The sequence below is a fragment of the Telmatherina bonti genome (genome assembly GCF_933228915.1).
Source record: "Telmatherina bonti genome assembly, chromosome: 9".
Classification (NCBI taxonomy): Eukaryota; Metazoa; Chordata; class Actinopteri; order Atheriniformes; family Telmatherinidae; genus Telmatherina; species Telmatherina bonti.
Window position 1 is genome coordinate 19,968,930 of NC_136627.1, and position 26,539 is coordinate 19,995,468.

The 26,539-nt window shown below is 36.7% G+C and overlaps 1 protein-coding gene across 2 annotated transcripts; it reads right to left on the reverse strand.

Annotated features, from left to right (window-relative positions):
- Nucleotides 1–2,314: 2,314 nt before the first annotated feature.
- On the reverse strand, nucleotides 2,315–26,539 carry cwf19l2 (CWF19 like cell cycle control factor 2). Of its 2 annotated transcripts, XM_079245880.1 has the most exons (19): nucleotides 26,443–26,539; nucleotides 25,638–25,748; nucleotides 24,380–24,502; nucleotides 23,862–23,972; nucleotides 22,697–22,816; nucleotides 22,329–22,422; nucleotides 19,618–19,733; nucleotides 17,553–18,105; nucleotides 17,154–17,367; nucleotides 15,346–15,454; nucleotides 13,057–13,158; nucleotides 9,556–9,684; nucleotides 9,034–9,171; nucleotides 4,441–4,653; nucleotides 3,952–4,068; nucleotides 3,692–3,847; nucleotides 3,479–3,559; nucleotides 3,252–3,353; nucleotides 2,315–2,499 (listed from the first exon to the last, which is right to left on the reverse strand). In XM_079245880.1, exons 1-19 carry the CDS (start codon nucleotides 26,533–26,535, stop codon nucleotides 2,359–2,361), a joined length of 2,823 nt encoding a protein of 940 aa, XP_079102006.1. In that variant the 5' UTR covers nucleotides 26,536–26,539; the 3' UTR covers nucleotides 2,315–2,358. The 2 variants fall into 2 exon arrangements, with proteins under 2 accessions (XP_079102006.1, XP_079102007.1); XM_079245881.1 differs by lacking the exons at nucleotides 24,380–24,502; nucleotides 25,638–25,748; nucleotides 26,443–26,539 and having other exon boundaries at nucleotides 22,697–22,812; nucleotides 23,928–23,948.

The window sequence follows — 26,539 nt, forward strand, 5'->3', positions numbered from 1 at the left end:
ACAACTCTGCATATTTACATAGTCTAAAGACTGCACTCTACAGGAGAGCACATCCATACACAGAAGAGAGAGTTTGAGTCTGAGTAAATGTCAAAATATGCTCAGCTGGAACACAATATGATGGAAAGATGCAGTTCTATAATTCACAGCACCAAGGAAAAGCCAGGTATCTCGTAGGTATCTGTTCTAGCAGGTGCTTTCAATTTTGGTAACACAAGACAATTCCCAATCATCATCTCCTTGTCCTACCAATATAGGTCTTCTGTCCGTACTGACTCAGAAATACTTATAAAAGAGAAAATAGAGGATCTGAAAGCAATTACAACCAAATACAAAGATGTGGTGGATGGTGACAGCTTAAAAAGCAGGGTCTGTAAATTAACACAAGAAAGAACATACATGTGTGAGAAACGGACAGGGAGAGACAAATGGCTGACTCTGTCATAAATCTGCCCTGAGCCAATATAATTGGTCATAACCATACATCACTCAATGTCACTCTGTAACTATTACCCAAGAACCTGTATTTCTCTGTCACTTTAGCAATATTAATAATCTACAGGGTTGTTTCAAAGGACAGTTTCTGAAGTATAAACGGGGTTAAAAAGTAACACATTGTCTATTTGAGACTAAAAATTACAGTAAAATTTAGCAGCTTTTCCTACAGGCAGTCGCTTCATGCCATGGCCTTTTAATGTAAAACTGACTGTAAATTTTTATTGCTGTTCTATCTTATAACAAATTCATGCCAAGGTGATACAATTTGTCATGGAGCAAAAAACATTTCTAAGGTTTTGTGGATAGAAGAAATTATCCTTCTCTAAGTTTTAGAATTAGGGAAATAAAACCTCAGGTGAACAATATATGCCCTGTGTTCAACACAGGCTAAGATTAAAAACTCAGAAGGAAAACTGTGAAATCGCACTAAGAAATTCAATAATCTGTGCAACTGGCTCCATGCCTGATGTCTGGTATGTTTGTACCGTTCAGTTGCAACCACCACATCTCCAGTTTGGTTTAGAGGTGACTTTGCAATCCTCAGCTGTTAGAATGTTTAATGGCAACCATTCTAGATAGATTATACTTCTGTTTGTTTTTTGTATGATCTGTTTTAACATGGTACACTTGATTCAAAACATGTAAAGTGTAGTACTTTTTTTTGGGCAGTTTATCTGTGTATGTCTGGCCCTGGTCTAAATGTATGGGATCACCGCTCCTATTACATTAGTATGTACCACGATTGTCCTCCACATTCATTTTTCCAACTTTATAATGAACTATTTGTTTGAAAATAGCCTTCCCATGGAGTAGGAATTGCTTCCATACAATCATTGCTGATATCTTTTACCATTTTAAGTGTTTAAACACACACCTTAATGTTGCCAACACAATGCTAAAACTTACACAAAGGGGATCACATTTAACTAAAAGGTTTGTTTCTGATGGCTGCTGCCTCAGTCCGCCTGGTGGATAAGTTTTACCAGAAGACATGTGCCGGGACGCCATCTCAATAATAATAAAATGCATTCTGATCTGATTCTTCATAAAGTGTTTCTGATTACCCCTTTACATTTCCTTACATACTTTTGGAGAACCAGCATATATTTCAACAAACTGTTAGTGTAAAGCCTGAAAATTGATATTTAATCTTTTTTTTTTTATACTTTTCAGAATGACATGTAGGTCAACTCATTCTTACATGTGTGCAATCACTGCAATGAAAACAACATTATGGTCTTCATCTTCTCTCATTAAAACTGGTTCAGCAAAAGCCAAACAGCATTTAATATTTAACATAAAAATGCATGTCTGAAGAGCTCAGAAATCCAACAACCTTACTGAAAAATAATAAAAAAAAGATGAAGTTACATATTGAGGCAAACGATTGCTCATCAGGTGCAATGGTTGCAATGTTGCGTTGTGTGCACGTGTCTATATGTTTCCTCGTGTGTCTGCAATGACACTAAAACCTCAAAGAATTAAGTGACAGCTGCAATGGATCACGGGGCCATGGAGGAAGAAATTAAATCCAAGGGCTTAGAACAGGAAAAAGCAGTATTAATAATGAGGTTTGAAACGTTGGGGGTATGACATGGAGACAAGAGATACAGTTCATATCTCACCTCTGCTAAGCCACCTAGCTGTTGTAGTAATTCAAAATAAAATCTAAAAAATGAACAAAGACATCAAAGCTATTTTATTTATTTTCATCACAGTAAAAAAAAAAAGGTTTTCACATAATATCACAAGGAATTTTACATCAAATCCCGAACACGATGGTAAAACATTGTCTACAATGTTTATCTTGGTGTGTTTAAACCCCTCAGAAAAACCTGGATGTGTCTGAGACTTATTTGATTAGCTCTCAGTCTTGGTACAGTCATATGGTTTCCACCACTGTGCAAACTGCAGGACTTTTTTTCTCTGGTCATCAAAATTTTCTCTAATTGACTTTCTCCAACGTCGTGGTTCCAAGTCCATCATGCCTCCGACCACTTCCTGTGAAATAAAATAGAGGTTGGTCATTAACATTTGATATAAAAATTAAATGTAAATATTGGTTTGGGTGTAAAACGTGACTTTTTACTAACAAATACTGTAAAAAAAATTATATAAACTCATGAAACCAGATTGGAACAAAACTGATAAGAAACTGTAGAATGTGAAAGATTTCACCCCAAATATGATTATTGCATCTTCACCAACCCTGCATTTGTTACACTGTATGTTCACTAGACTGAAATTAATAAGTCAAATATACCGGTATGTGTTTTTTACATTCAAGCCACTGTTGAAGTCGGGATGAATTAGGTTTGAGCTCTATTAAACACTAATACAGATAAGATTTCAGTTCATTCTGTTAACTAAATGACTAATTTGAATGAGCTATCTACAGGAGCAGAATACAGCTTTGTGATATTTAACCCTTTAAAGTTCACAAGAAAAAGGCCAGAGAAAAATGTTTCTGTGTTTTTGTGTTTGTTTTGAACAAGAAAAATCAGAAAAATAGTTTTAGTAAATGGTTGAGATACAATTTACTAACAACATAGCAACAATGAAATTGTTGAAATTTGAAACAGTCACGTTCAAACAAATCTTTAATTTTTTTTGTGTTTTACATATCCAAACTAATTGATAGAGATGCCTCAGGCAGGTTTATTTCCATATTTTAAAAAGAAATTCATCATAGTCACTGCAAATTTACTTCTACCAAATGGTAGACCAGGACCTTACAGGGTCAATAAACTGACCTTGCCAAAGTAATGAGGAAACTTCTGCTCATTTTCAATAACATGAGCAAACCCTCCCTGTAGTCCAAAATCCACGGCAAAGTAAGGCAGACCCCGAGGAACCTAGTTGGAGAAATGAAAACATTAAAAACAATAGTTAACAAAAATCTGGCCATACAAGAGCAGCGAAAAGAACAAGAACAAAGACAAAGGAAGACCAGAGCACAGGCAATCAGAGGAGGACGTACAGCCTGACGGATGTCTTTTGAAGAGAGGTCAACGACCTTTTTGTTCATGGCCCATTCTTCATCACACTCCATGATAGCTTTCTGGGAATAGACAAAAATAATAATTTAATTTCATGGGTTAAACTCAAACTTACCAAAACTATGCATGCTCCAAGCCAAAGATTTGAGAAAACATTCCTCATCAAAATGATGAGATCCAGCACACTCTCCAACCTTAAAGTATATGGGTGCCATATCACCCAGCTCTTTGGGCAGTGGGATACACTCCAGGACCATGTGTTGTCTTCTGCGTGGATTCATGTATGTTTCCATGAACACACAGTCCAGCTCCTGAGACTCAAACATTCGCACCAAAGTACGTCGGAACAGCTGAGGACAGAAATAAAAGTGAGTTTAAATTTAACACTTTGGGGCAGTTATTAAGCAGCTGTTAGTAGAAGTTGTCGCTCTGGTCTGGGCGGCTGTGGGCTAACCTGCATCTCTGACCAGACGTCCTCATCCAGCCCAGTAGTAGAGCAGTGATGCTGGAGGGGACAGATGAGACAGTGGCCCTCCGTCATCGACACCCCAGCAGGCAGGCTCAGATATACCTGGTGGAAAGATAAACTAAAAACGTGAAAAATTGAATTTATGCAAAATATCAATCAGCTATTAAAAGTTAAAAAAAAAAGGGCAAGCAAGAAAAAAAACTGAAAGACAAATAAATTGGCACAAAAATATATATATTTTTGTAATAATTGACTGCATGTTTTTTTAACCATTTGTCAAAAACAAATAAAAGACGTTTTAATTTTATCATTAAACTGTTAACTTATATTGAAAATGAATAACAAAAATATGACAATGGAAAAAATAAAAGAGAAGTTGAAAACCTTCCCACAACTAAAAGGCCTAAACCAAAGAGGTGTTTTCATCACATCTTCATAACTAACTTGATATCAGTAACATAAACCAACCCGCACCTTGCTGCCTATGCCTACTATAAGATGCTTCTGGAGTTCTTGGCTGCTGAAACAGTGCTGGCATTTATCCATGGAGGCAGCCAGCCTCCTACTCTCCCCGATGGCTCTGTTCCTCATCCTCTCCTCCTCCCTCCCTTCGCCTTCCCGCTGTGCTGCACTCGACACAAACATGTCATCCAGTGTGTAGTTGTCGCCGTCTGTCTTCCCCATCATCTGGAGAGTCAAGTGGAGTAGTGATGGATGGGAAAGAGGGGAAAATAAAAAAAAAAGAGCAGAGAAAAGGGAAAATTATTAATCAGATATGATCTTTTGTTATTAACATCCACAACAAACAAACAAAAGAAGTATTTAAAGTATTATTATGTGGGCTCAAGTATATAAAAACCTGTATTTTAGTAAACCGCGGATACGTTTTATCTGGAGAAACACTAAATGTGGTTCTCACATTTTTCATTTTAGGCTACCGTTTGTGTTGAAAGAAAGTCATTGCACATTGTTGAATTACTACATGATTGACAGGTAGCTGCTGAGGATGGGACACAGGTGATTTAACATTACATCATCAGTGGTGACACAGCTGCGTGCGTGTGTGTGTGTGTGTGTGTGTGTGTGTGTGTGTGTGTGTGTGTGTGTGTGTGTGTGTGTGTGTTGTGTATGAGCTGCCTTGTCTACGTGTCGATTTCAGAGTTTTAATGCATCAACGCAGGATGCAGAGTATCAACTTTTCTGTCTCTGAGTCTTGTCACCATGGTGATCAGGCAACAGGCTAGAATCGGTGTGCATGTAAGAGAGCGGGGGGCAGGCATGGCTGGAGTGAAGTGTGTGTGTATGACTCGCTGTGTAGGAGTGAGTGTGTGAGTGAGAGTGGAAATTGGATTAGCTTAGTGACAGTGTGGGAGGGATTGTGTGTGTGCGTGTGTGTATAAAGAACTGTTTATAATTGTGCAGATATATATGCTGGTTTTGACCTAAAGCAGATAGTTTGTTTTCTACAGACATGCCATCACACACACACACACACACACACACACACACACACACACACACACACACACACACACACACACACACACACACACACACACACACACACACACACACACACACACACACACACACACACACTCATTGCAGTCTAAATTAGTATTAAATGGATTTAATAAAAGAACAATGCTGCCAGACCTTACTTTACTGATGGAGTTTCATAGTTTACCACTGAATGGAAGTTTTGTTAATGCATTTAAATTTTTAATATGTGAAGTAAGAAATGTTGTTGCTGTTGAGCAACTTAGAAACAATACGTTTTAGACAACCACAGTATATCGTTATGAAACATATAAAACATCTATAGCCAGTAGATACCACAAATTTAAAAGGGAAAATCAATAGGAAGTATTGAAGAATGAATGTAGAACGATCGGCTATACAGTCACAACATGAGAAGCAATAACAGGTAAGGAGGGTTAAACTGATCATCTTGTTACAACAGATATTCTGCTCTATGAGCAGGCGTCCTGCAAGTCGCGTGAATGTTATTCTTATACGAAGCATGCACCTAAGCACTGTTAAAGACCAACCACAGCCTCTCCATGGCAACGGTTGTCCTCGGCCTCAGAGGGTTTTCCCTGCAAGACAATGATGCCCCCTGGATTGACTGCTTCTAAACTGTATCATTTAGGCAATCAGTGTAGAAATGCACTTTCATGTCAGCCTAGACTCGTAGCATATAGTGTATATATTTAGAGTATAAAGGAATTCAATCAGAAATATAAAGAAAACAAATAAATGAAAAAAGCTGCAACTTTTAACAGATTCTTCAATCACATTTGTAAGTCAGAGCAACGGATGTGATATAAAACACAAGTTTAGTGTCATCTGTGAAGTATGAGATTAAACATGAAAAACTTGTGCTGCTGGATAATGGCTAAAAAAAGTGTTTCATCAGAACATCATAATGTAGTGGCTTTTGTGTGAAACGTTCTCACTGCTAGTTCATTCTTGAATTTTGCCCAAAAAAAGGGCTTTGTGAGGTCAGTGAGCACTGTAGTGGTCATCACTCAAGCTCAAGTGAATATTTCTGCCAAATCTGAAGAAATGCCTTCGGGGCATTCCAGGGATTTTGAGTTCATGAGAATGCAACAGACAGATGGGCAGGGAGGCAGCCCACAAACACAATGCCTCTGATTACAACTGTCGAATACAGAGATAAAAATAGACTGAAGGAGATACGAGATGAAAAGAAAGCAGTAGGAAGGAAAGATTTATGATAAGGAAGAAAAGCGAAAAGAATACAACTAATACAAAAAGTATGTACTGCTCAAATATCCATAAGTAACAAAGAAATTTATGTTTAAACTCATTAGAGAAGAACTAAGAGTTAGAAAAACTAACAGCAAGCATTCAGCTTGTTAACAGGCATTTGAGAAGACTATAAAATTCTCTTTAAATATAATTTGTTTGTATTTCTTTTTCTTTTCAATATTAACGAAAAGTTATGGATACATTTGAAAGTCCGCAGCAGGTCATTTTTTTTGAAGACATACGGACAGATCAATCTGAACCTCCAACTGACAGATACTTCAGATTTTTATTAGAAGAGACTAAAAATCATTGATCAATGACCCAATAAAGGTGTAGGAGAACCAGCAAGAAGTTACTGATTGTAGATTAATGGAATTGACAAAAAAGATGAACCATCGTGGGGGGAAAAAGTTTAAGGTAGATAGTTAGGTGTAAGAGAGGATGACAGGTTAAAGTTTAGAATGAACTTTGATACAGTGAATGAAAACAGTCTTCTGTTTCTATAAACATTGATCTATCGCTGTGATTAGTATTGGTATTTATAGACACTCTGCCATGGCAACTGTAATGTATTTTTAGTGTCACTCTTTGTAAGTGCAGAACGCTTTGGTGTGTGCTTGTGGGAGTATTTTTATACGCATGCATGTGAGAACATATGAGAGGTGTTGACTGTGCCATGACTTGAGTTTGTGAGGGAGGGAAATTAAAGTTAGCGCTGAAGCGGATAATAGGTATGTCAGTTTTTGTTATTGCTACGGCACTTCCTCCTTCCCTTTGTTTCAGAAGGATTCCATCTCTCTCTTCCTCTCTCCACACACCCCTGTAGACAAGATTTTCACACCATCTCTTGTCACATTCCAACCTACATAGAAGAAAGAACTAAACACGTGAAAAACAGAAGAAGGCACAAGAAAAATTTGCCTTTGCTGATGGAGAAGTGCCGTCTGTAAACTGCTGATAAACAGACAGACACCACAACCTGCCAACAGCCATCTGCTGCTGGATCTCTAATTTAAGCACAGTGGATGAGACAGCGAGAGGAGAACAGTTGCAAGCAGCAGTGGAGAGAAATGGATAATGACAGAGGACCAAATAAAAATTTGGGAGAACTAATCCTGAATGTTTATCTTGACAGAGTTAGTCTTGGTAATCTGCAAGAAACAATAGAGCACTAAGCAGAACTGCCACCTTCTGCCACTGCTGAAACTACTGTAGCTGGGATGGGGGATTAAATGATAGAATATCAAAGCTATTTTGGTAGAACGACTGGCTGGAACACACTGGTTTATATTTTTGATTTCTCTGTCCTCATATTTTTCCCAACTAAGATAAAGTATAAATAGAAAAGAACTAACAGTCAAAATAAATCTTTACTGCAAGTAGTAATTATTGGTGTAATAGAAAATCTCCAAACGTAGGAGGCAGTGACATCTAGCAACATGAATTTACATAAATTGCAACCCTACCGCTTGTCCCCCTACCAAATGCATGAAAAAAATAAAAAGGATCAGAGGCATTTTTAAGATATAAAGTTATCATTACAGGGTAATAAGCACTCAGTTATTCCCATCATCTCACTGATTCACTTTAGTAAGAGCTTTGAATTGTTGCACCATTCGTGCTGGAAACAGATCACACACAATGTTTCAGACTTTAGTGCCAAGATAAAAGTTTTTCTGATGAGATCAGTCCCCAGTCCAAATTCCAGATATAAGATTAGACCTCGAAAAAAAAAAAGAAAGGTCCTCTATCCCTGGATGTCCAGCATCAGTCCTCAGAACAGTTTTTAAACACTTCCCTGCTACAACACACCTGTTTTAGATCTCTTTAACAGCTTGTTGTCATGTTTTGCACTCGCCTGTTATTAACCCATTAATACTATTGAGGCATGTTTAAATAAGAAACATTTAAAACCTGTGGAGCAGAACTAGACATCAAGGCTTTAGCCTGTTAGTAGGGAGGAGCACTGTGTACTTAAAATGGTCAGTGTCAGAACACACTGTGAAAGCTGTCAGATGTGGTGGGTCTAGTTTTAATCTGCTTCAAATGTTCCACCTGCTGCTACAGAACTCACTGTGGCTCCTGCTGCAGAGCTTCAAGGTATTTATTTACTGATAGTAATGTAAAAATATTTCTCTTTCACACAAAGTTAAACAAACAAGCCCAAGCCCTCCTTTTCCCTGCTCAAACTATCACTGAAAATGATACAAGAAACAGTCCTCATGAGAAGATTATAAATAGTCCATTTCTTTTTTTAAAATCAAGAAACTGTGGTAAGGGTTTTTTTCTCACCTTGGCAGCCATACGAGAGTAAAGGGCATTCTGATCCTGTGCTGTGCTCATCTTCTCCCTCCTCACCATCTCCTGCAGACCAACACCATCATCATTCTGGAAGTAGCGGACACGCTGCCCGTCAACATGGGTCTCAATCTGAAAGGTGACAAAAGACAACAGAAAAGGCAAACGGAGACGAGGCGGTGAGTGTGAAAATTCACTGGAAATTAATATACTGAAATCTATTCCAGCTCCCAATAAAATTAAACCCTTCAGTGAAATCTAAAAGGACTATGGAGATAAACAGCAAGACGAGCTGCATAGAAAACTGGTCCACTTTATACATTCATATCTATAAACAGAACAAACATTACTAGTTTGATGAATATCAATAAACAAACAGATCAAATCAATTATCTTAAATTCTTCTCAGGTTTTGTCCTGTCTGATGAAATCCACTTTGGATTAGCAACATGTGCAGGAAACACAAGTTCACCAGATTTCCTACAACAGGCATTTATTTCATCACTTTATTTTTACCGGTTTCTTCTTCCGTCGTCCTCCATGAGGTTCCTGAGGTCCAGAGGGGCCCTTGACTGGCCAAGCCCGGCCTGACTGATCTGTTCTGAAGAGCAGAAGCTCCTGGTCTTTACTAGACTGACCTGAGACCTGAAAAACCAAAACATTCCAGGTTATTTACTTTTGTAAAATGCTGTTTGTGCAATTAACTCAAGTTGCAAGATCTCAGAGTTTTCTAAGATTTAAATCACAATGCAAATAATGATCATAGAAGCTATCTACATCCGGTACCAAGACCCAACTGTCCTATTTAGTAAAGCAAATAATGTAAATACTGTCTTTCATCAAAATAAACTTTTATCGAAATCAACCTGCCCAGATTAAAGTTGTTTTTTGACACTTGAACAGACATCATCTTTTTATTTTAAGACAAATTTACTGAGCCAGAGGAACACAAATACATTAAGTACAACAATTCTGCAGTATCGATTTAATCATTATTTCCATCTCATTTCTACATTTTAATAACCTCCTCATATATGACTAAAGAACGGGATGAACAGGACTATAGATATTTGGCAGCTTTTTGGGATCAGGGTGTTCTGACAAAGAACGCAGTCAAGTGTCAACTTGCAATCCTCTGATAATGAGGCCTCCCACTGAATAACATCCATTCACAAATAAATAACAATTACAAACACCTCTCAGCTCATTCCAAAGAAACTGGGGTGATTTTTAATATGGCTTGATTCAAATTTTTAACAACATTTTTTTTTAATCTTCTTGCTTATGATAGTTGCTAATAGTAAAGAACATATAAAAATGATGAAAGTCTATTTAACATAAAAAAAAAAACAGGATAAAAATAACAAGATCCAAATTCCTGTTCAAAACTCAAGCCCTGATCAAACAGCTGCTTTTGTGTAAATTTAGCATCAAATACAGGTTCGCGGTTAACAAAGATCAAAAAGACTTCTTATAATGAAGAGCTGGACATGATTTATCCAGGATATGTAGATAAGACCCTTTGTCTTTATAAAGTGGGGATCACTTAAATAGTTCTCAGATGGTAGGTGTAAATCACATTAATTACATTTAGCGGGAAAAAAACTTATGTAGGAATGATTACACAGCTTACAAAAGATTGAAGTTCAACCTGACAAGTAGAGACATACAGATGAGGAATAAGAGTCAGGAAGGAGGCACAGATAATAAAAATGAAACTTGTCTGTCAGCAAAAAATAATACAAAGAATAGTTCTTCACATCAAGTCGACAGAATTTGACCTTTCAAGGCTAAATAAGCAGAAGAACACTAAAAATGAGGTCCAACACTGCACAGAGAGAAAATCAGACAACTGTATTTAATAGTAGCGGCTTGCAAATTAACAGAACGTCGAACTTCATGGTCAGAGTGCTGAAGTATGTCTCATCTGATAAGTGCACTAAAACCGAAGAATTATGACATATTCCATGAAACTGTAGTATTTCATATCAGAGGGAAGCATGTCTCCCTCTGAAGATGAACCTAGCTAAACTCACAAATTTCAATTTGTAGCCATTAATAATCAGTGACTGCTGTCTGTGTGTTTGGAGCCATTTATCTGCACGTATATCTGAGTGTGTATGAAGCCTTTAAGACTTAGAGTTGAGGAGGCAGCGCAGAGATATTGGTACACAGCCATGGATTCTTGTGTTCCATTACAAGAATCCCATAAAGAGATATGAAAATAAGGACACAGTGTCTGACTCCGAGAAAAAGTGTGTTGTTTAAACACTGAAAAACATTTGTCTCTCATTAAGGGTCTGCTGTAGTAAACAGTTTCCATACAGATGACAAGTTGTAAGTGATGGGAAAAGAAACACAAATTTCCTTTTAAAGAAGAAAGCAGTCAGCAGTTCAAGGTTTATTTACATCTTAAAAGTATTTGTGTGTGTGTGTGTGTGTGTGTGTGTATATTGTTACAGGGAATCTGCTGACCTCTGCAGCAATCCATTACTGTGTGTGCATGCCTTTACCTCTGTGCCTGATTTCAGAGTTTATGCATATGCCTGCATGTGGGAGTTCATCTTTTTATCTGTTTTATGTTAGTGTAATTCGCAAGGTGTTCCAGGGAAGTGTGTGTGTGTGTGTGTGTGTGTGTGTGTGTGTGTGTGTGTGTGTGTGTGTGTGTGTGTGTGTGTGTGTGTTGACTATATATAGTATAGGATGAAACAGCACTATGTGGTTGTCAGCACACAATAAGTCTATGCTTTCCATGTTTTTTTAAAGCATTTAATATAAATCTGTTTAATTGGGAATATTTTTTCCCTCCATCTAAAATGAACAGACTAATGAAACAGTCCTGAAACCAAGAATACATCTTAAAGAAAATATTAACAGCATACAAAGCACTAAAACTAGCATGTTCAAAAAAGAAAACTTGTTACACACAGAACTTTGTTTTTGTTCTGTAGGCCACAAGAACAAGAAAAAAGGTCATTTTGGTCCAGTCAATTCATACTCCACGAGAAGCTTTGCCTGCAATGGGGCAGAGATTACTGCGGGCAGATGGCTGTGAGTTTATGTACAATGTACAACTGACATATATGTATATATATGCAGACACCGCGTCAACCACATCAGCCCCTTGCTGCAACACATCAATGCGTCTGCCAACTTGGTCTGGGCCAGAAAGCTAATTTGATAATACTCAGTGAATGTGAACTTCATTTAAATTGGGTAAAATAATAAAAATTTATTTAAAAAAATTTAGCAGATTGGATTTTATTTTTTAGTTCTGTTGAAAACAGCTTGAATCTGTAACGTAAATGTTTAAATAATCACTCAGTTTATTAGAGTTAAAGTTAAATGCATAATGAGTAGAAAAATAATTGTCAAATGAATAGATGTAGATTTTTTCCCTGTTTAACACAACAGATACCACCATCATCATCATCATCATCATAATACTTATCATCATCATCATATTATTATCAATTATTATTATTATTATCATCACATAGTTAATTAAAAATGGTACACAACATAACTTTTAACATACAACCACTTATTAAAAGGTTTTTAAGAAATGAATTTTACCAGTGAAAATAAAACAGGAAGTTATTATTAGAGTAATAACAATAACTAATATTCAGATGCTGTCAGATTATGTATGAAGTGAAACTAAAGTCTCTCACATATAGTCAGTTAGGCAAACAGCATTTCATGACTAACAAGTGCCTGAAATAAAATAATTTTTTTAAAAAAGACACCTGTTTATTCTTACTATGCTGAAAGAGTGTGACGCATCATTCAGCCCCAAACTGCAGACTATCCAGGCGTCTTTTCTCTTTTCAGTCCTGTCGAAAATCAATAACTTGCCAGGACCAAAATGCCAGTGTTTCTTGACGTACAAAGTGGGAATTAATGCAGCGTCTACATATTTATGTCTATGGCCCCAACCACATCCATAAGAATAAGAAAAAAAACCTCTTGCTTCTCATTGAGTATACAACAGGTTTTACATATGACAATACAAACCTGGTTGGATTTTGCCGTTTCATGTTGCTTCATTCTGCTGGCATGGTTCTCTTTGGCTTTATGAGCTGCTTCCAGTTGTGATTTCAACTTCTTCACCATGGCCTGAAATAAACATACACATAAATGTCAGATGCAAAATGGCTTAAGCTTGCACATTAAGCAAATCAATGTTTCTGTGTGGTTTTTTTGGTGGCAGAAAGTTTCTGCATTGTGAACATGCTGTATGAATGAAGATGGGAACACCATATTTGTAAAAATGTAAAATACATGGGATGTCAGCAAAAGCATTTTTTTAAGTTGAACACCAGAACATTGAAAATCAAGGCAGACTCCATCTCCTTTAACCCAAAGAAGACAACAGAACATGTTTTTGTAGAGATATTTAAAGATTACCTGTCCAACATCACTTTGCTGGACAGACTGAACTGCTCCACCCTTCTCTATCATATAACTCCAAAGTCAGTCCTCGAGGGCCACAATCCTGCAGGTTTTCCATGTATTCCTGCTCCAACACACCTGACTCACATAAATAAGTCATTGTTCAGAATGTCATTGGTTGTTGAATCCATTTAACAGAAGCCTGGAGAGTTGAAAAAGAGAGAGAGAAACCTGCAGGACAGCGGGCCTTGAGGACTGACTTTGGACAACCCTGTGTTCGACCAAAGTCAACAGAAAAAATGAACAACTATGAACACTATCCTGTTCAGCACAACCACAGATGTGACTAGTAGTGTCTTTTCTCTATAGCTGGTCTATACAGTTGGATCAGTGCAGTTATGATAGACTGAAATCATGCCTGTGCACTGCGCTTTGTGCCAATGATAATCTTTCTTTTCTTTTCTTTTTTTTTTTTTTACACTATCCAAGTGTGTTTGTTTTTAGTAAACTGAATTTCTACAATCAGCCTCATAATTTTGTTTTAACTTTAATCCTTTATTTTAATTTGATAAAAAAGAAATGCAGCTACTCTCAGCTTCAAAATATTGCAATAACTGTAATAAAAAATCAGATTTACATCTGTAGTATAGAGAGAAGCCAGTGAAAATAAACTACCCAAAGCACAGCTGACATTTAACACCTGACATTAGATTGACAAAAATCGAGGATTTTGCCCTGGCTGAGGAAAATAAACTAAAATAAGAAAGCTGTACAACTCTATCAAGTTGAGAACATGTACAGTATAGAAGCATACGTGATTAAAAACATCTTAAGCAAACATACATATGAAGCAGTTTAGCCACTTTGCCATAGTAGATATAACTACCATTAACACACTGGCTGCCAAAGATATCTGCTATAACAATGGCAGGCAGCCAGTGAGTTAAGCACAGGGTATAAAGGTGCATGAATTGTAAAAACATGAAGACATGCACTCTAAGACATCTGGGGCTGCTAAAGCTAAAGATTAAAGCAGTGAGGAGGCATTTGTGGTTATGTTGTAGCAGACAGCACTTAAAGACTGTCTGTAAGAAATCTCAGTACCACTTCTAACCCTGACACATGAAGACAGACGGAGCTCAGTGTTCAGATCATTCAGATTAATGAATGATATGAATTGATGGATCCCCTTTGGTATAAACAAAAACAAATTAAAGAAAAAAAGTTGAAACAAATATGCATTAGGATTGTTATTCTTGACAGGTTAAGAGAAAAACATTAATCTTCGTGTAACCATGGGCATCCATGTGGATGCTACTTTGACTTTTACCAACAACCTGAACCAGCTCCAGTCCATTAGCTGGGCAGCAATAATACTAGGTATATTTTCAGATAAATAAAAACCATGACTCTCAGCTATAATTATTCCATTTTAAAAGATTGAAACAAAGAAATAATTGAAAGATATTCAAGGTTATATTTTTATTGCAGAAAAAATACAAGTGACAGAGTGGTCGTAAAAACTGCGGTAATTCTAAATAATACTTCACATCTTAGAATATTTGTACCCTTAAAATCGACTAAACTGGGCTGTAAACCTGCAGGGTCATTTAAAAAGCAGGAAGCCATTGAGTGTTTATTGCAATTAAACCTAAATAAAATGAAGCTGGTGCAATTATTTCACTGCTATTAAAGAAGTTCAATGTTAAATGATATTTGGAAGAATGTCCCAATGAAAGGTTCCTTTAAGCAGTCTTGCTGACTCGAGACGAGAGTAAAATCTGATCACTCCCAGGAACCAGAGTCTGCCTTGTCCACATCGACAGCATTTGATGTTAGAAAGCAGTGGAAACATCTTACACTTTGAGGTTATGCACTTGAACTACTAACAGAAATACATAAGTGACCCACCTGATTGCCCATCATCTCTGCCTTAATCAACTTTGACCCCAATTTGTTCATCTCCTCCTCTGACAGCAAAGGAATCTCCTCTTCCTCCTCCTCACTCTCGCTCTCCGCCCTGGACAAACATGGAGTGAGAAAGGAACATGTAAGACAAGAATGAAAAAAAGGGCTGAATGTAAATCAAACATACAATTCATCAACTCAACAAAACAGAGAAATTCCAAAGAATCTGATTATTTTATTGTACAAAGTTTTACAATCAAACTGCAATAGTAGAAATACACCAAACTTTCATCTCACAATCGCTCCTGTAGGTTTCCTCTGTAACTTGCTATCTGAGCATGCAGTTTTAGCAACCTAATTATTCCACCATTCTACAGTGGAAAACCTATTTCTAAATTGGTTAATTTAACCATTTAGTTGTTTGCTACTGAATCCTCTCACAATGTTTATCTGTTATGATTCATTTCACTCCTTGTGCCCACCCAACAACCATTACAGACCTGCCTGAGAGGATCCGATCTGAGGCCTGGGAAGCATCGTTCTAGGCTATTAAACTTGTCATAGCGTCATTTCCTTCTGCTACTACACTGCAGCCTCATTTCGTGCTGCAGGGATTCTGAGTGCCAGTTTACCCAAACAACTTAGCTTAATGAGGCAAAACACAAGGCTTTACAAAGAACCAACATGTGGCAGAACATCAAAGTATGAACATATAAAAACTTGGAATGAATCACTGCGGGTTTTACCTTTGTTATCTGAGTTCACATCATCTTGTTCGTGTGTGTTTTCTATTTAAAATGCAGAAATTCAATTCTCTATACCTAAGTTCTTAAGATTGTATAACATGTCTCAGTTTAAACAAGTGCTGTGCTAAAGCCCTTTCTGAGGGAAAAAATTCAAATAGAGGAAAGTCTGGTATTAGCAAGAACTGTCAACTCCTTACAGCCACTTTTCAGTCAACTCTGTGGAGGGGACTGATTCTATGGTCTGAAATCAGACAAAAAAAATATTACAGATCACAAAAATACTAAATCGAGATTTTTGAAAAAAGGTCAACAATTTGGTGGAAGGTAAACATTTTTGTTGTATGATCCCCTTTTTTTTTTGGCCTTATTTTATGTACTCAAAGAAGCCTTCTTGGTTGTCAAATGTAATAAACGAAGACTTTTCCATTATATATGAAAATGTTTTGACAGTGCTTATTGTAAAAATTTCAAGGAAAAAAAACGACTGTTTAATTAAATCGCTTTCTCTTGTCGCACACCGACATCATCTCCAACCAGAAACAAACAAAAAGAAAAAAAAACTTCAACAGCAAATCAAAACCAGACTTGTATGAATGTATCTGGGCTAAACAGTTTTTAAATTGTATCGACACTAATGTGCGCAAGCATATAAGAAAGACAAAGACCCTAATGACCCACAACAACTATAAGGAAAAATATCATCATGAGAAAGTCTCCAGTAAAGCCTTTATGTAAATAAATTATATTTATTTACATTTACATTTGTGAGGAGACCCCCCCCCCCCCAAAAAAGAAGTTTCCTCAGAATTAGCAATACATATCCATCTTTGTAACCATCTAACTAACCTTAAATACAACATGACCCTAATAAATGGAACCATTTGTGTTAATGTCAGTAATTATTTCCTTTTAGATAAGTCATATTTAATGTTCAGGCAGCATAGCATTTCCTTTTTAATACATGTCTATAACCCCATTTCCAGTTTTCTTTAGAGTTGTACCAAACCCAGTTTAAATAGTCAGTCATAGTTTCTTATTCACGCAATGAAACAAAAAGCCTCAAACCTTGTTGGCACAGAATCTTGGGGAGTGATTATAGTCTTCTTTGCCTGCATTTCCTTTTCCTCTCGGAGTTTGTCAAAGTTGTCGGGTTTTGGATTAGATGTGCTGCTTTTCTTCCAAGCAGAAACAGTACTGTTGTTTGGACGGGGATCCTCATCATCTGAGCTGGGTTTCATGAACGCTGTAGATGGACGTGCTGCAGGAGGACGCTGCAGTGCTGAACAAAAACAAAAATGGAACACATTTTACCTCATATGCCAAAGTTCTTTGGTAGGTTTAAAATGTCGTGATTTGTAACATAAGTTTATTATATTCATGACTATTCTTGTTGATTTTTCTAAAATCTTAATGAGATATTTATTAAAAAAAAAAAAAAACAATCTTAAAAACAAACTGACCAACCTTCACCACTGTCCTCATCCTCTGAGGGTTTAAGGAAACGACCTTTGAGAGACCCAAGAGCGAGGGAACGCTGATTCCAACTTTGGCCAGATGATGATGATGCTGCTGCACTCAATCCATCTTTTTCTTTATCTTCATCCCTTTCTCTATCCCACTCTCTGTCCCCATGTCTGTCTCTTTCATTTTCTCTGCTTCTTTCTCTTCCTCCCTCCCTCTCCCTCTCCTTGCCCATTCTTTCTCTATCCCAGCTCCTATCTCTTTCTCTATACCTGTCTCCATCTCTGCCTTTCTCCTCCTCTCTTCCTCTGTGTCTGTCTCTCTGTTCCCTCCTTCCACCATGGTATCTGTCTTTGTCACACAAAGGTGAATCTCTTTCACTTTTTCTCCACCGACCCTGTTCTTGACTATCTTTTTCTTTTCTCCTCCATCTTTCCCTGGCCTCATCCTCTCCCTTCCTCCACCTTTCTCTCACTGAGCTGTCTCTGTCTTCTCTCTTTTGACCATACGCAGCTTTTTCTGCATCAGCAAGTCTCTTTTGAAATTCCTCCATTGACTGTAAAAGTGAAAAATAAAGACATATAATAGGCTTGGCCATATAAAATATAAAAGGCAAGACAAAAAATTCTTTATAAGCATTTAAAAGATTTACAAAGCCAAGAAAATAAGCAGCAAAGTCCACAAAGTATAAAAAAAAAAACAAAAACGATGGCTCAGGTTATGTGTAAAATGATTTTGTTTTGCTCAAAAGAAATGAGTTTATTTATAGCTAAAGATTAATCATCACAAACCTTAGAGACTTTTTTTTTTTTTTTTAATAAGAAAAGAAAATTGCAAGCTAATTTTTCTGCTTTGGCCAGTTAAGCTTAACAAATCACACACATACGAACACAATGTTCTGGCACTGACATTTCCTATACAGTCAACTTGGAGCACACATGCTGAGACTGCTGAAAGTGACATTAAGTGCTGAATGTGTGCATGCAAAAGACATTAATAATAGAAAAAGGTGTCTAGTCTCTCAGTCTTCACAGTATATGTGGATGTGTGTACCGCTAAACGTGTGTGTGAAAATACAGCTGCTGGCTAAATGCACAGTAAATCTTTCTCAGCGTTTTCACACTGGAAAAATCCATTGTTGCATAGATTATTACATCGTCTGTCTTCTCATCACCCATGTTTTTGAGGTGGCTTGAATGCATCATCACTATGTTTTACCATTTTGTTATTAAAACACAGTAGCTGGCCGGCACAGCCGCAGTTAACATGGAGGAAAGCCAGACAGGAGAAGAGGAGATATGAGGCATATGTTCATATAAATGTTTTGTAAAACATTGAACAACTTACAGAGAAATATTAGTGAGACAACCTAAAAAAAAGAGGACTGTTTGTGAATGGTTCATTCTGTTTTTATTTAGAGGTCAAACTGAACTTACTGCTTAAGTAAAGAATGAGATTAAAAATAAATTTAATGAAAGAAAAAAAAAAAGTCTTTTGGTTATGAGTTAGTGTTTATTAGGAATGAAGCAAACCTCTGTCTGTACCACATTAAACTGCCTCTTCTTCTAAAATCTGATTTATGTATTGGCTTTATAGAAGACAATAAAATATCAAATACATCCTTTGCAGGGAAAGAAAGACAAAATAAGGGTAAAGTTTAGTGAAGTAATGTTGAAAACAAGATGTAGGCTTGTAAAGTATTTGAATTGTGCTGAATCATTTTAAAACATTATGAATCATCTTGAACAGCGTGACACAGCCAGATTATTATCTAATCACGAATAAATGGCATTGCATTGTGAATAGGGATGATTTGTATCACAATGTATCAGCAGGGCGTTTCACTGTTTCGTCAGTGTATCGTATTCTTGTCCTTTTAACGGCCGCCCTCCCCTAAAAACAATCAGCTTGGGGGAAACACTTGAATAAATATAAATAAGCTTTATGTCCAATGCTATGCAGTGTATTACTATGTGAGATGTTTTTCTTCTCTCATTCTGTACAGTATGTGCCCGCTAAACTGTGCATCAGGATGTGTGACACCATTTGATGTTTCTTCATTTCTCACCCCGTATCTCTCAGCAACCACATCATTGAGGCTGCGCTGTTCCCTCTCTGCCTGCTCCTTCATCCTCTGATAGCTCTTCCTCAGCCAGCTCAAACCACCATCATTAACAGCTGGGCCTGCAGGTACGGGCAGGAAAAAACATTCACAGTCAAAGACATATGAAGGCTTGTTTATACCATTAAAGCAACAGTGACTGAAATCATCTGTCACAGCAAGGTTTTTTTTTTTTTTAAATGTGTTAGATGTTTGTTGTTGTTGTTTGTTTAAAACAGATCAAATTCATGAGAGTAATTAGATACATCTTTGGTGAGTGGATGGCAAACTTCAGCTATTTACATCTTAAAATGGAGCTATTGTGGAAAAAAGAAAAAAAAAAAGAAATTAGGACGCTGAAAAGTGCAGCAACAATTATATGATTTAAATTGATCTTGAAAATGAGATTACTGGTATGTCAACAGGACACAAAACCAGACTGTTATATTGTATAAACCGTAACTGAAAAAGGCACAGGAATAGGGAGAAACCATTAGAAAGATGCCACTGGAAAACAGATCAAACCAAAATGACATAATCCCTAAAAAGATTCATCAGCTGCTGGTAAAATAAGAAAGAAGACAGATCCAGGGTAAAACAAGAGGACAGAATAAGAGAAAAATCCAAGGTCAGATAAAATTAGTTTGGAAATCCATGGGATAATAGTTCATACAACTTCCCAGAGCGATAAGACATGACAAATGTACTGAGAAAAACCAATAAAGTCTCTGTGGGCATGGACAGCACGAGCATTTCCTGACTACAAAGTAACACACAGTCAGCATTTGTTTAAAAAGTAGGTTTGCAAAGTAGCTGGGAAAAAGAGGCTAAAATGTACTTGTTGTGTACAGGCTGTTTTCTTGCGTTTGAGGCATTTTCTCAATGCAAATAACCTTTTTCAAATCATAAGCAAATGTGAACCATCACAATAATGACATCAAACCAAGTGTATTAATATTTAGTAGAAATAAAATGTGGTCAGACAGTAAGGCTGATGAGCTGATAGGAACAAACCCAGAACTTAAGATTCTCTTCATCTACTTGTGGTTATCACCTTTTCTATTTAGATAAATTATAATCAACTCATCTCATTTATTAAATTGTCATCAGTGAAAGAAATTATTTATAAATGACTGCACCCTTGTTGCTGTTCAGCATGAAGTCTTCAGCTTACAAAAGAAGGACCACATCCACTCTACATGGTCTGTACCCCTGTGTACAGACATGTGAGATGAGAACATATACCTGCACTGTTTTTTCAGTCCAACACAGCTTATTGTCATCCCCACCCTGTTAACTCCATATGCAGAAACTACCAAAAACTCCTTGCGTCATCTTTCCTCTCACTTCTCAGTTGCATCTCCAGGTTAATGTTTACTCTGATTTTCACTAATGTCTACAACTTATGACAATAGTTTCAATCATATAAAATCTTTATTGTAAGGAGACATTACCCTTACGCAACTATTAAAACATTAAAAGGACCAATTCATAGGAAAAACAAAGGCAGACATTTATGACAAAGTGAACGGCAAATGTGGGGAAAAGTGACAAATGTGACACAATTTGACAAATCCACATCAATTGAGAGCAAAGAGTTATCTCCTTATGACATACAAATATTAAAAATGCCCTTTTGTTGAGGCAATTTTGGTGAATGATGTTTCCAAAATGAGGAATGAAAGAAGATTTTCCATGACAATTGTGGGAGCTGAAGAAATTTAAGAAACCTTAAGTGATACTTCTATAACTCACAAGGGACTGACTAGAACAATAATGCATTCATGGTCAAGTGCATAGTTGACTTAAGCTTCTTATTAAAGATGGTTTCTCTTAGAGAAAATAAGTGATCAGAGAAAAGACCAAGTCAGAAGAGAAAGAACCAAATAAATAAAAAGAGAAAGCAATGAAGGCTGAATTAAGACGGTAAGAACTTTAATTAACATGGAGTTAACAAGTGTGTCTGTCTGAACTCACTTCTTTCATTTAGATGTATTTAAAAGGGGGGTGGGAGTGTCTTTTATATGATGTGTCTGTCTGTGTGTTTGCTTTCTGTCTTATTTTTAACTGTAAGGCGCTTTGTGTCACTTGTTTTATGTTGTAAAGCGCCTCATAAATAAAGTTTGATTGACTGATTGATTAATTGCTAGGAAGCAGGACATTCACAATTTCTGCAGCAACTTCTCGGTACTAAAATGAAAAGTAAGATGCCACTTAGGTAACCATACACACAGTTGTTTTTAGTTGTCCCAATAACCAGCAAATGAAAGCAACTTTTGCAGCGGAAATGAGGTTTTGCTTTCTGGCAATAGATTATTGAGAATGAAAAAAATCTAATTCTACATCTAGAAGCTCAGAAAAATTAAATGATAATTTTTACTGGAAAGAAGCTGCTCTGCTTTCTTACAAGTGAAAACTTCTAAATCAGGGGTGTCCAAAGTCGGTCCTCGAGGGCCGCTGTCCTGCAGATTTCCCATGTATTCCTGTTCCAACACATCTAGCTTCCACTAAATGGACAAACAGCCAATGTCGTGCACAACTGATTAAGCTCTACTACTAATTAATTTGAATCAGGTGTGTCTGAGCAGGGATACATAAAAAACCTGCAGGATTCTGGCCCTCGAGGACCGGAGCTGGACACCTCTGTTCTAAATGTTGTAAATTTGTTCTGAGGTTACCTTTTTTTCCTGCAGTACCAGCAATCTCCTCTGGAGGCAGACCAGTTCCTCCATCTTTCCAATACGGGTTTAGCTCTAGTTTGTGCAAACCAGCCTAAGAAAATCACAAACATACTCATTAGAATATACACTATGAATAACAAAATGTAGGCACAACTGTTAACACTTAAGAGAAAAACACCCTGCACACACCAATCACAATCACACAAACCAATACATGAAGTGATGCACCCTTTGTTTTTAATACAGTATATTGTGGAAAACATAAATTCACAAATATGATCTCACTTTCACAAAGACAAGATTATGAACAGACTTTTTAACATGACAGTAAAACTGGAACAATAGCAAAACACACATACACACACCTGTTCAATGGCCTGAGCTTTGGCTCGCTCTTCCTCTTTCTGCCTCTCTTTCTCAGCCCGTCTTTCTGAAGTAGACGTTGTTTTCATTGCCAGGAAGTCAAAAGTCATCCATTCATCTCTCTACAGTACAGAGACAAATAGTGAGTTAGTAGTAAAACAACAACAGATTAAAAAGGCAAACTAACACATGATCCTTTGAATGTTTTAAATTTGCAGCTTTTTGAAAAGTAGAAACCATTAAGTTTGCGTGACTATAAAGCAACATAAGTAAGAAGAAAGAGCTTCAGTTCTTATATTGACATCCAGAGAGAACTTTTAATGTATATTTTCATAAACAGACTAAAAACTAATCACATAATTACCAGGGGTGGGTCAAATAACTGTTTAATTGATGCATCTGATGCAACATGTAACAATTTCATTACCTTTCATAAATACTGAAAAACGATTATTTTATTTTTTTTATAGTAACTTTATAATTTCTTTTTTTATAATAACTTAGTGACAGAAACACAGCTGTAAAGTGTTTTAGGATGCTAAAAGTCATGCGGACCACCTGGACACTTTAGGGAGACGGACAGGAAGTCCATCCCCCTAAAGTGTGTAGGTGGCAAATAACAAACAAAGACATCAGGAAGACACTGTCAGAGATGGTGAGATTTCCTCATCGACTTAGAAAGACTAGCGTTTGAAAACATTTTGGTTTAATGGGCATTAGAATAGACAAGGCGACAACAAGACTTACTCCATATGCAAGTTCTTTATCGCATAAAAAAATATATTAGTAACACTAAAAACATGTAACAACAGCTCCGTTTCCAGCCCAGGTTCGAGGAGGTATATATATATATATATATATATATATATATATATATATATATATATAAGATTTACTTCTAGTTAGACATAAATAGTGGAGATAAATTTTATGGTTACTTGAATTAATGGATACTGAATGGGGTATAAAGTGTATAAATGTAGCCATAGACTGAAGAAAAAAAAATCTCAATGTGGAATAAAGATGTCTTGAAAGTCCTGATAAGTGTTTAATAATCGAATCGTGGCACCATGAATTGTAATCGTTATCAAATTGAATCATGAGGTAACTAAGATGGGACACCACTGATAATCACGCACCAACTGTGGGGCAAGAGACAAAATTTACCTGCACATTCTGGGGAGGGCTGCTCTCTGAAGTTTTGGACTCCTGTGTAACTTGCCATGCTTTAACAGCCTGTGTCTGAGATTGAGCCTCAACCCACTCCTCCCCAGACTCCTGACAAACAGACAGCAAAAATGAAGGAAACAGAGAAAAACGACAAAGGCAAAAAAAAAGACAATTTTAAATGTTTTCTTAGTTTCAATTTTTTTTTTTCCAAGGATAAGCAGAAAGTGTTCATTTTCTTGCATTTGAAAAAGAGAAAAAAACACATAAAAATGTCATACCACAGCATTATAAGGAGTTTTAAAAGTAGCTTGAAATCTCAATGAGAATGGATGACTACAGAATTTATATACATTATAAAAACAACTACTTTCACTCAAACATAAATCACCACTTCGTCAGAGATATAAATTGTTTAATTTTTCACCTATATCTACTGTAGTAGAATTTGTCTGACATTGTTCGGGTGTTCCTCTTAGATTTTTTTTATAGACATCATGTGGTGTAAAACAGTCTACCTCTGAACTGCCACTTGAGCCATCTTCTAAATCTGTCGTCTTCTCTTTCTTGGCTTTCTTTTTCTTCTCCTTTTTCTTTTTGGATTTCTTTTCCTTCTTCTTTTTGCTCTTCATACATCCCTCCTGTTGGATGATCACATTTGATATCTTCATAAATTATCTTAGTTTGATGCTAATGTGCTTTGAGTTTGCTTGTTATTTCTCAATCGTTCAAGTTAGCAAGGAACAAATATTCCACTTCATTTCTTGAGCTGCGAAAAGTGAAAGACTGAACCGAAAAGTGTTTCAAAAAACACCTCTGACTACACAACCAGAAGATCACACTGGAAGACACAATTGTTGTGATTTTGAATATGCTTTAACTTGGCAGCAAAAGTGTAGAAAAAAACTTGATGTTTAATTGAAAGAAGTTAAACGATTAAAAAAAAAAAAAAAGTAAATGCAAAATAAATGTTGAAATAGTTGGTTTTTTTCCCTTTGAAGAAGCATAAATGCCTCAAGTTGTATAATGCAAAAATGATTAAACATTTCACAACTAATTAGATAAACTTATAATGATCCAAGATTTCAACCAAATAAAGCTGAAAAAATATACAAGTTTTTTGAAAAAGTAAGAACCTACAAACATTAAACAGAAACCACTGAAGTTAAACCTTCTGCTTACATTGTAAATTATCAAATTTGCCCAAATGCTTACCAACATCTCTTTCAATGATAACAGTGCTTGTGTCTTTAAAATACTTATAGAATGTGTGCATCACTCCAGTCTTAGAAAAGATAAAGGCACGCACACACACACACTGCCTTAGAACACAATGGGTTGATTGGCATGTGATCAATAATATGATTGGGTTTGAGACTTTCAAAATTAAAGGCGGGTTGAGAATCATCACGCCGAGAGTACCGTTAAATAAAGAGTTGATGCAACATCAGACCGAGCTATTATTTTTTATATATAATTCATGAGGACATACTTTCCCAAAAAACAAAGTTAAAAAATTCTTATCTTAAACATTTTATAAGTGCTGATGACATATACAAGTGTACCCTTCTTCCTCCCTGATAGCAGCTGGGATGGTCTGTATTGAATGGGTGTTAAAAGAAAGAAGAAGAAAGAAGTAGATGAAATGTGCAGTAGTAGATTTACCCTTTCAAATGTAGGGCTTTAACAATTAGCAGTTTCAGGTACAATAATTATGTACCTGTTCATATCACTCTACTGTCTATTTGCAAGACAGTGAAAAAAAGTGCATCTTACTTCCTCTATCTGTTGTAGCCTCTGGTTGACTTCAGGCAGAATCCATGTGTCCTCCCCCCTCTGCCGCTTCAGTTCCTTCCTCCTCTCTTCTTTCTCATACTGCTGCTTCGCCTGGATGACAGCATGAGAATAAAATGGATTATTGAACACAAAAAATGAATTTACATTTGACTCTAAGTGCAGACCAGCATGAACATTTTCAGACATGAAATCATGCCAACCTCTGTAATACACGTGGATATGAGCAGTCCATGCACAGGTGAGCTGAGCAGATAAGGTGTTTACAACCATTTGTCTTCATCAATAAAACTGTTCTGTGCATGTCTGTGCAAACCAAGACGCAAAGCGTTAAGATAACGTCCATTTGTTAAACAGAGTACAACTGCAGCAAGGTTAGCTCAATCCTTAGTCTGGGCATAATGAATAACTGCGAGTGCAATCAGGACATTAAACAAACTTGGAATAAAGGCGCAAGTCTGCTATCTGCCCCGTTCAGATTTTGCCTCGTTATTTCCCCTGCTTGTCTCTGGCAGTATCCCCTGGTCCAGACACAGGTTTTATCAGCCAAATGTCAACTATCCGAGACAGAAAGAGACTAACTTTCATACAGAGTAAAACTAATCTCTAAAAGAGAAAGCTGACGGACTGACAGCACCAAACCGTAAAGCAATCATAGCTGTTAGCTTCCATAGCTTGATAGCTTTAATGCGGGTATTACGGGCATAATTTAAGCTATAACTGATCCCAGTGAAATACGACCACACATACATATAAAATAGACTTTCCCAAATCTCAAAATCCTTACCTTTTCAATAGCCTCTTTTCGTGTCTGTCGTTTCTTTTCCTTTTTTTCTTCGACGCTGCCCGCACTCTCAAAACTAAGCCCGTACGTCGCCATGACA

What these genes read in the sequence shown, in the direction of transcription:
- cwf19l2 (XM_079245880.1), bottom strand. Translation starts at nt 26,535, where the DNA reads ATGGCGACGTACGGGCTTAGTTTTGAGAGTGCGGGCAGCGTCGAAGAA. An exon ending in GGATGAGGACAGTGGTGAAG is followed by an intron (nt 17,368 to 17,552) that starts GTTGGTCAGTTT and finishes GTTTTTGTTCAG; the next exon opens with CACTGCAGCGTCCTCCTGCA. An exon ending in TTCCTCATTACTTTGGCAAG is followed by an intron (nt 2,500 to 3,251) that starts GTCAGTTTATTG and finishes TTTATTTCACAG; the next exon opens with GAAGTGGTCGGAGGCATGAT.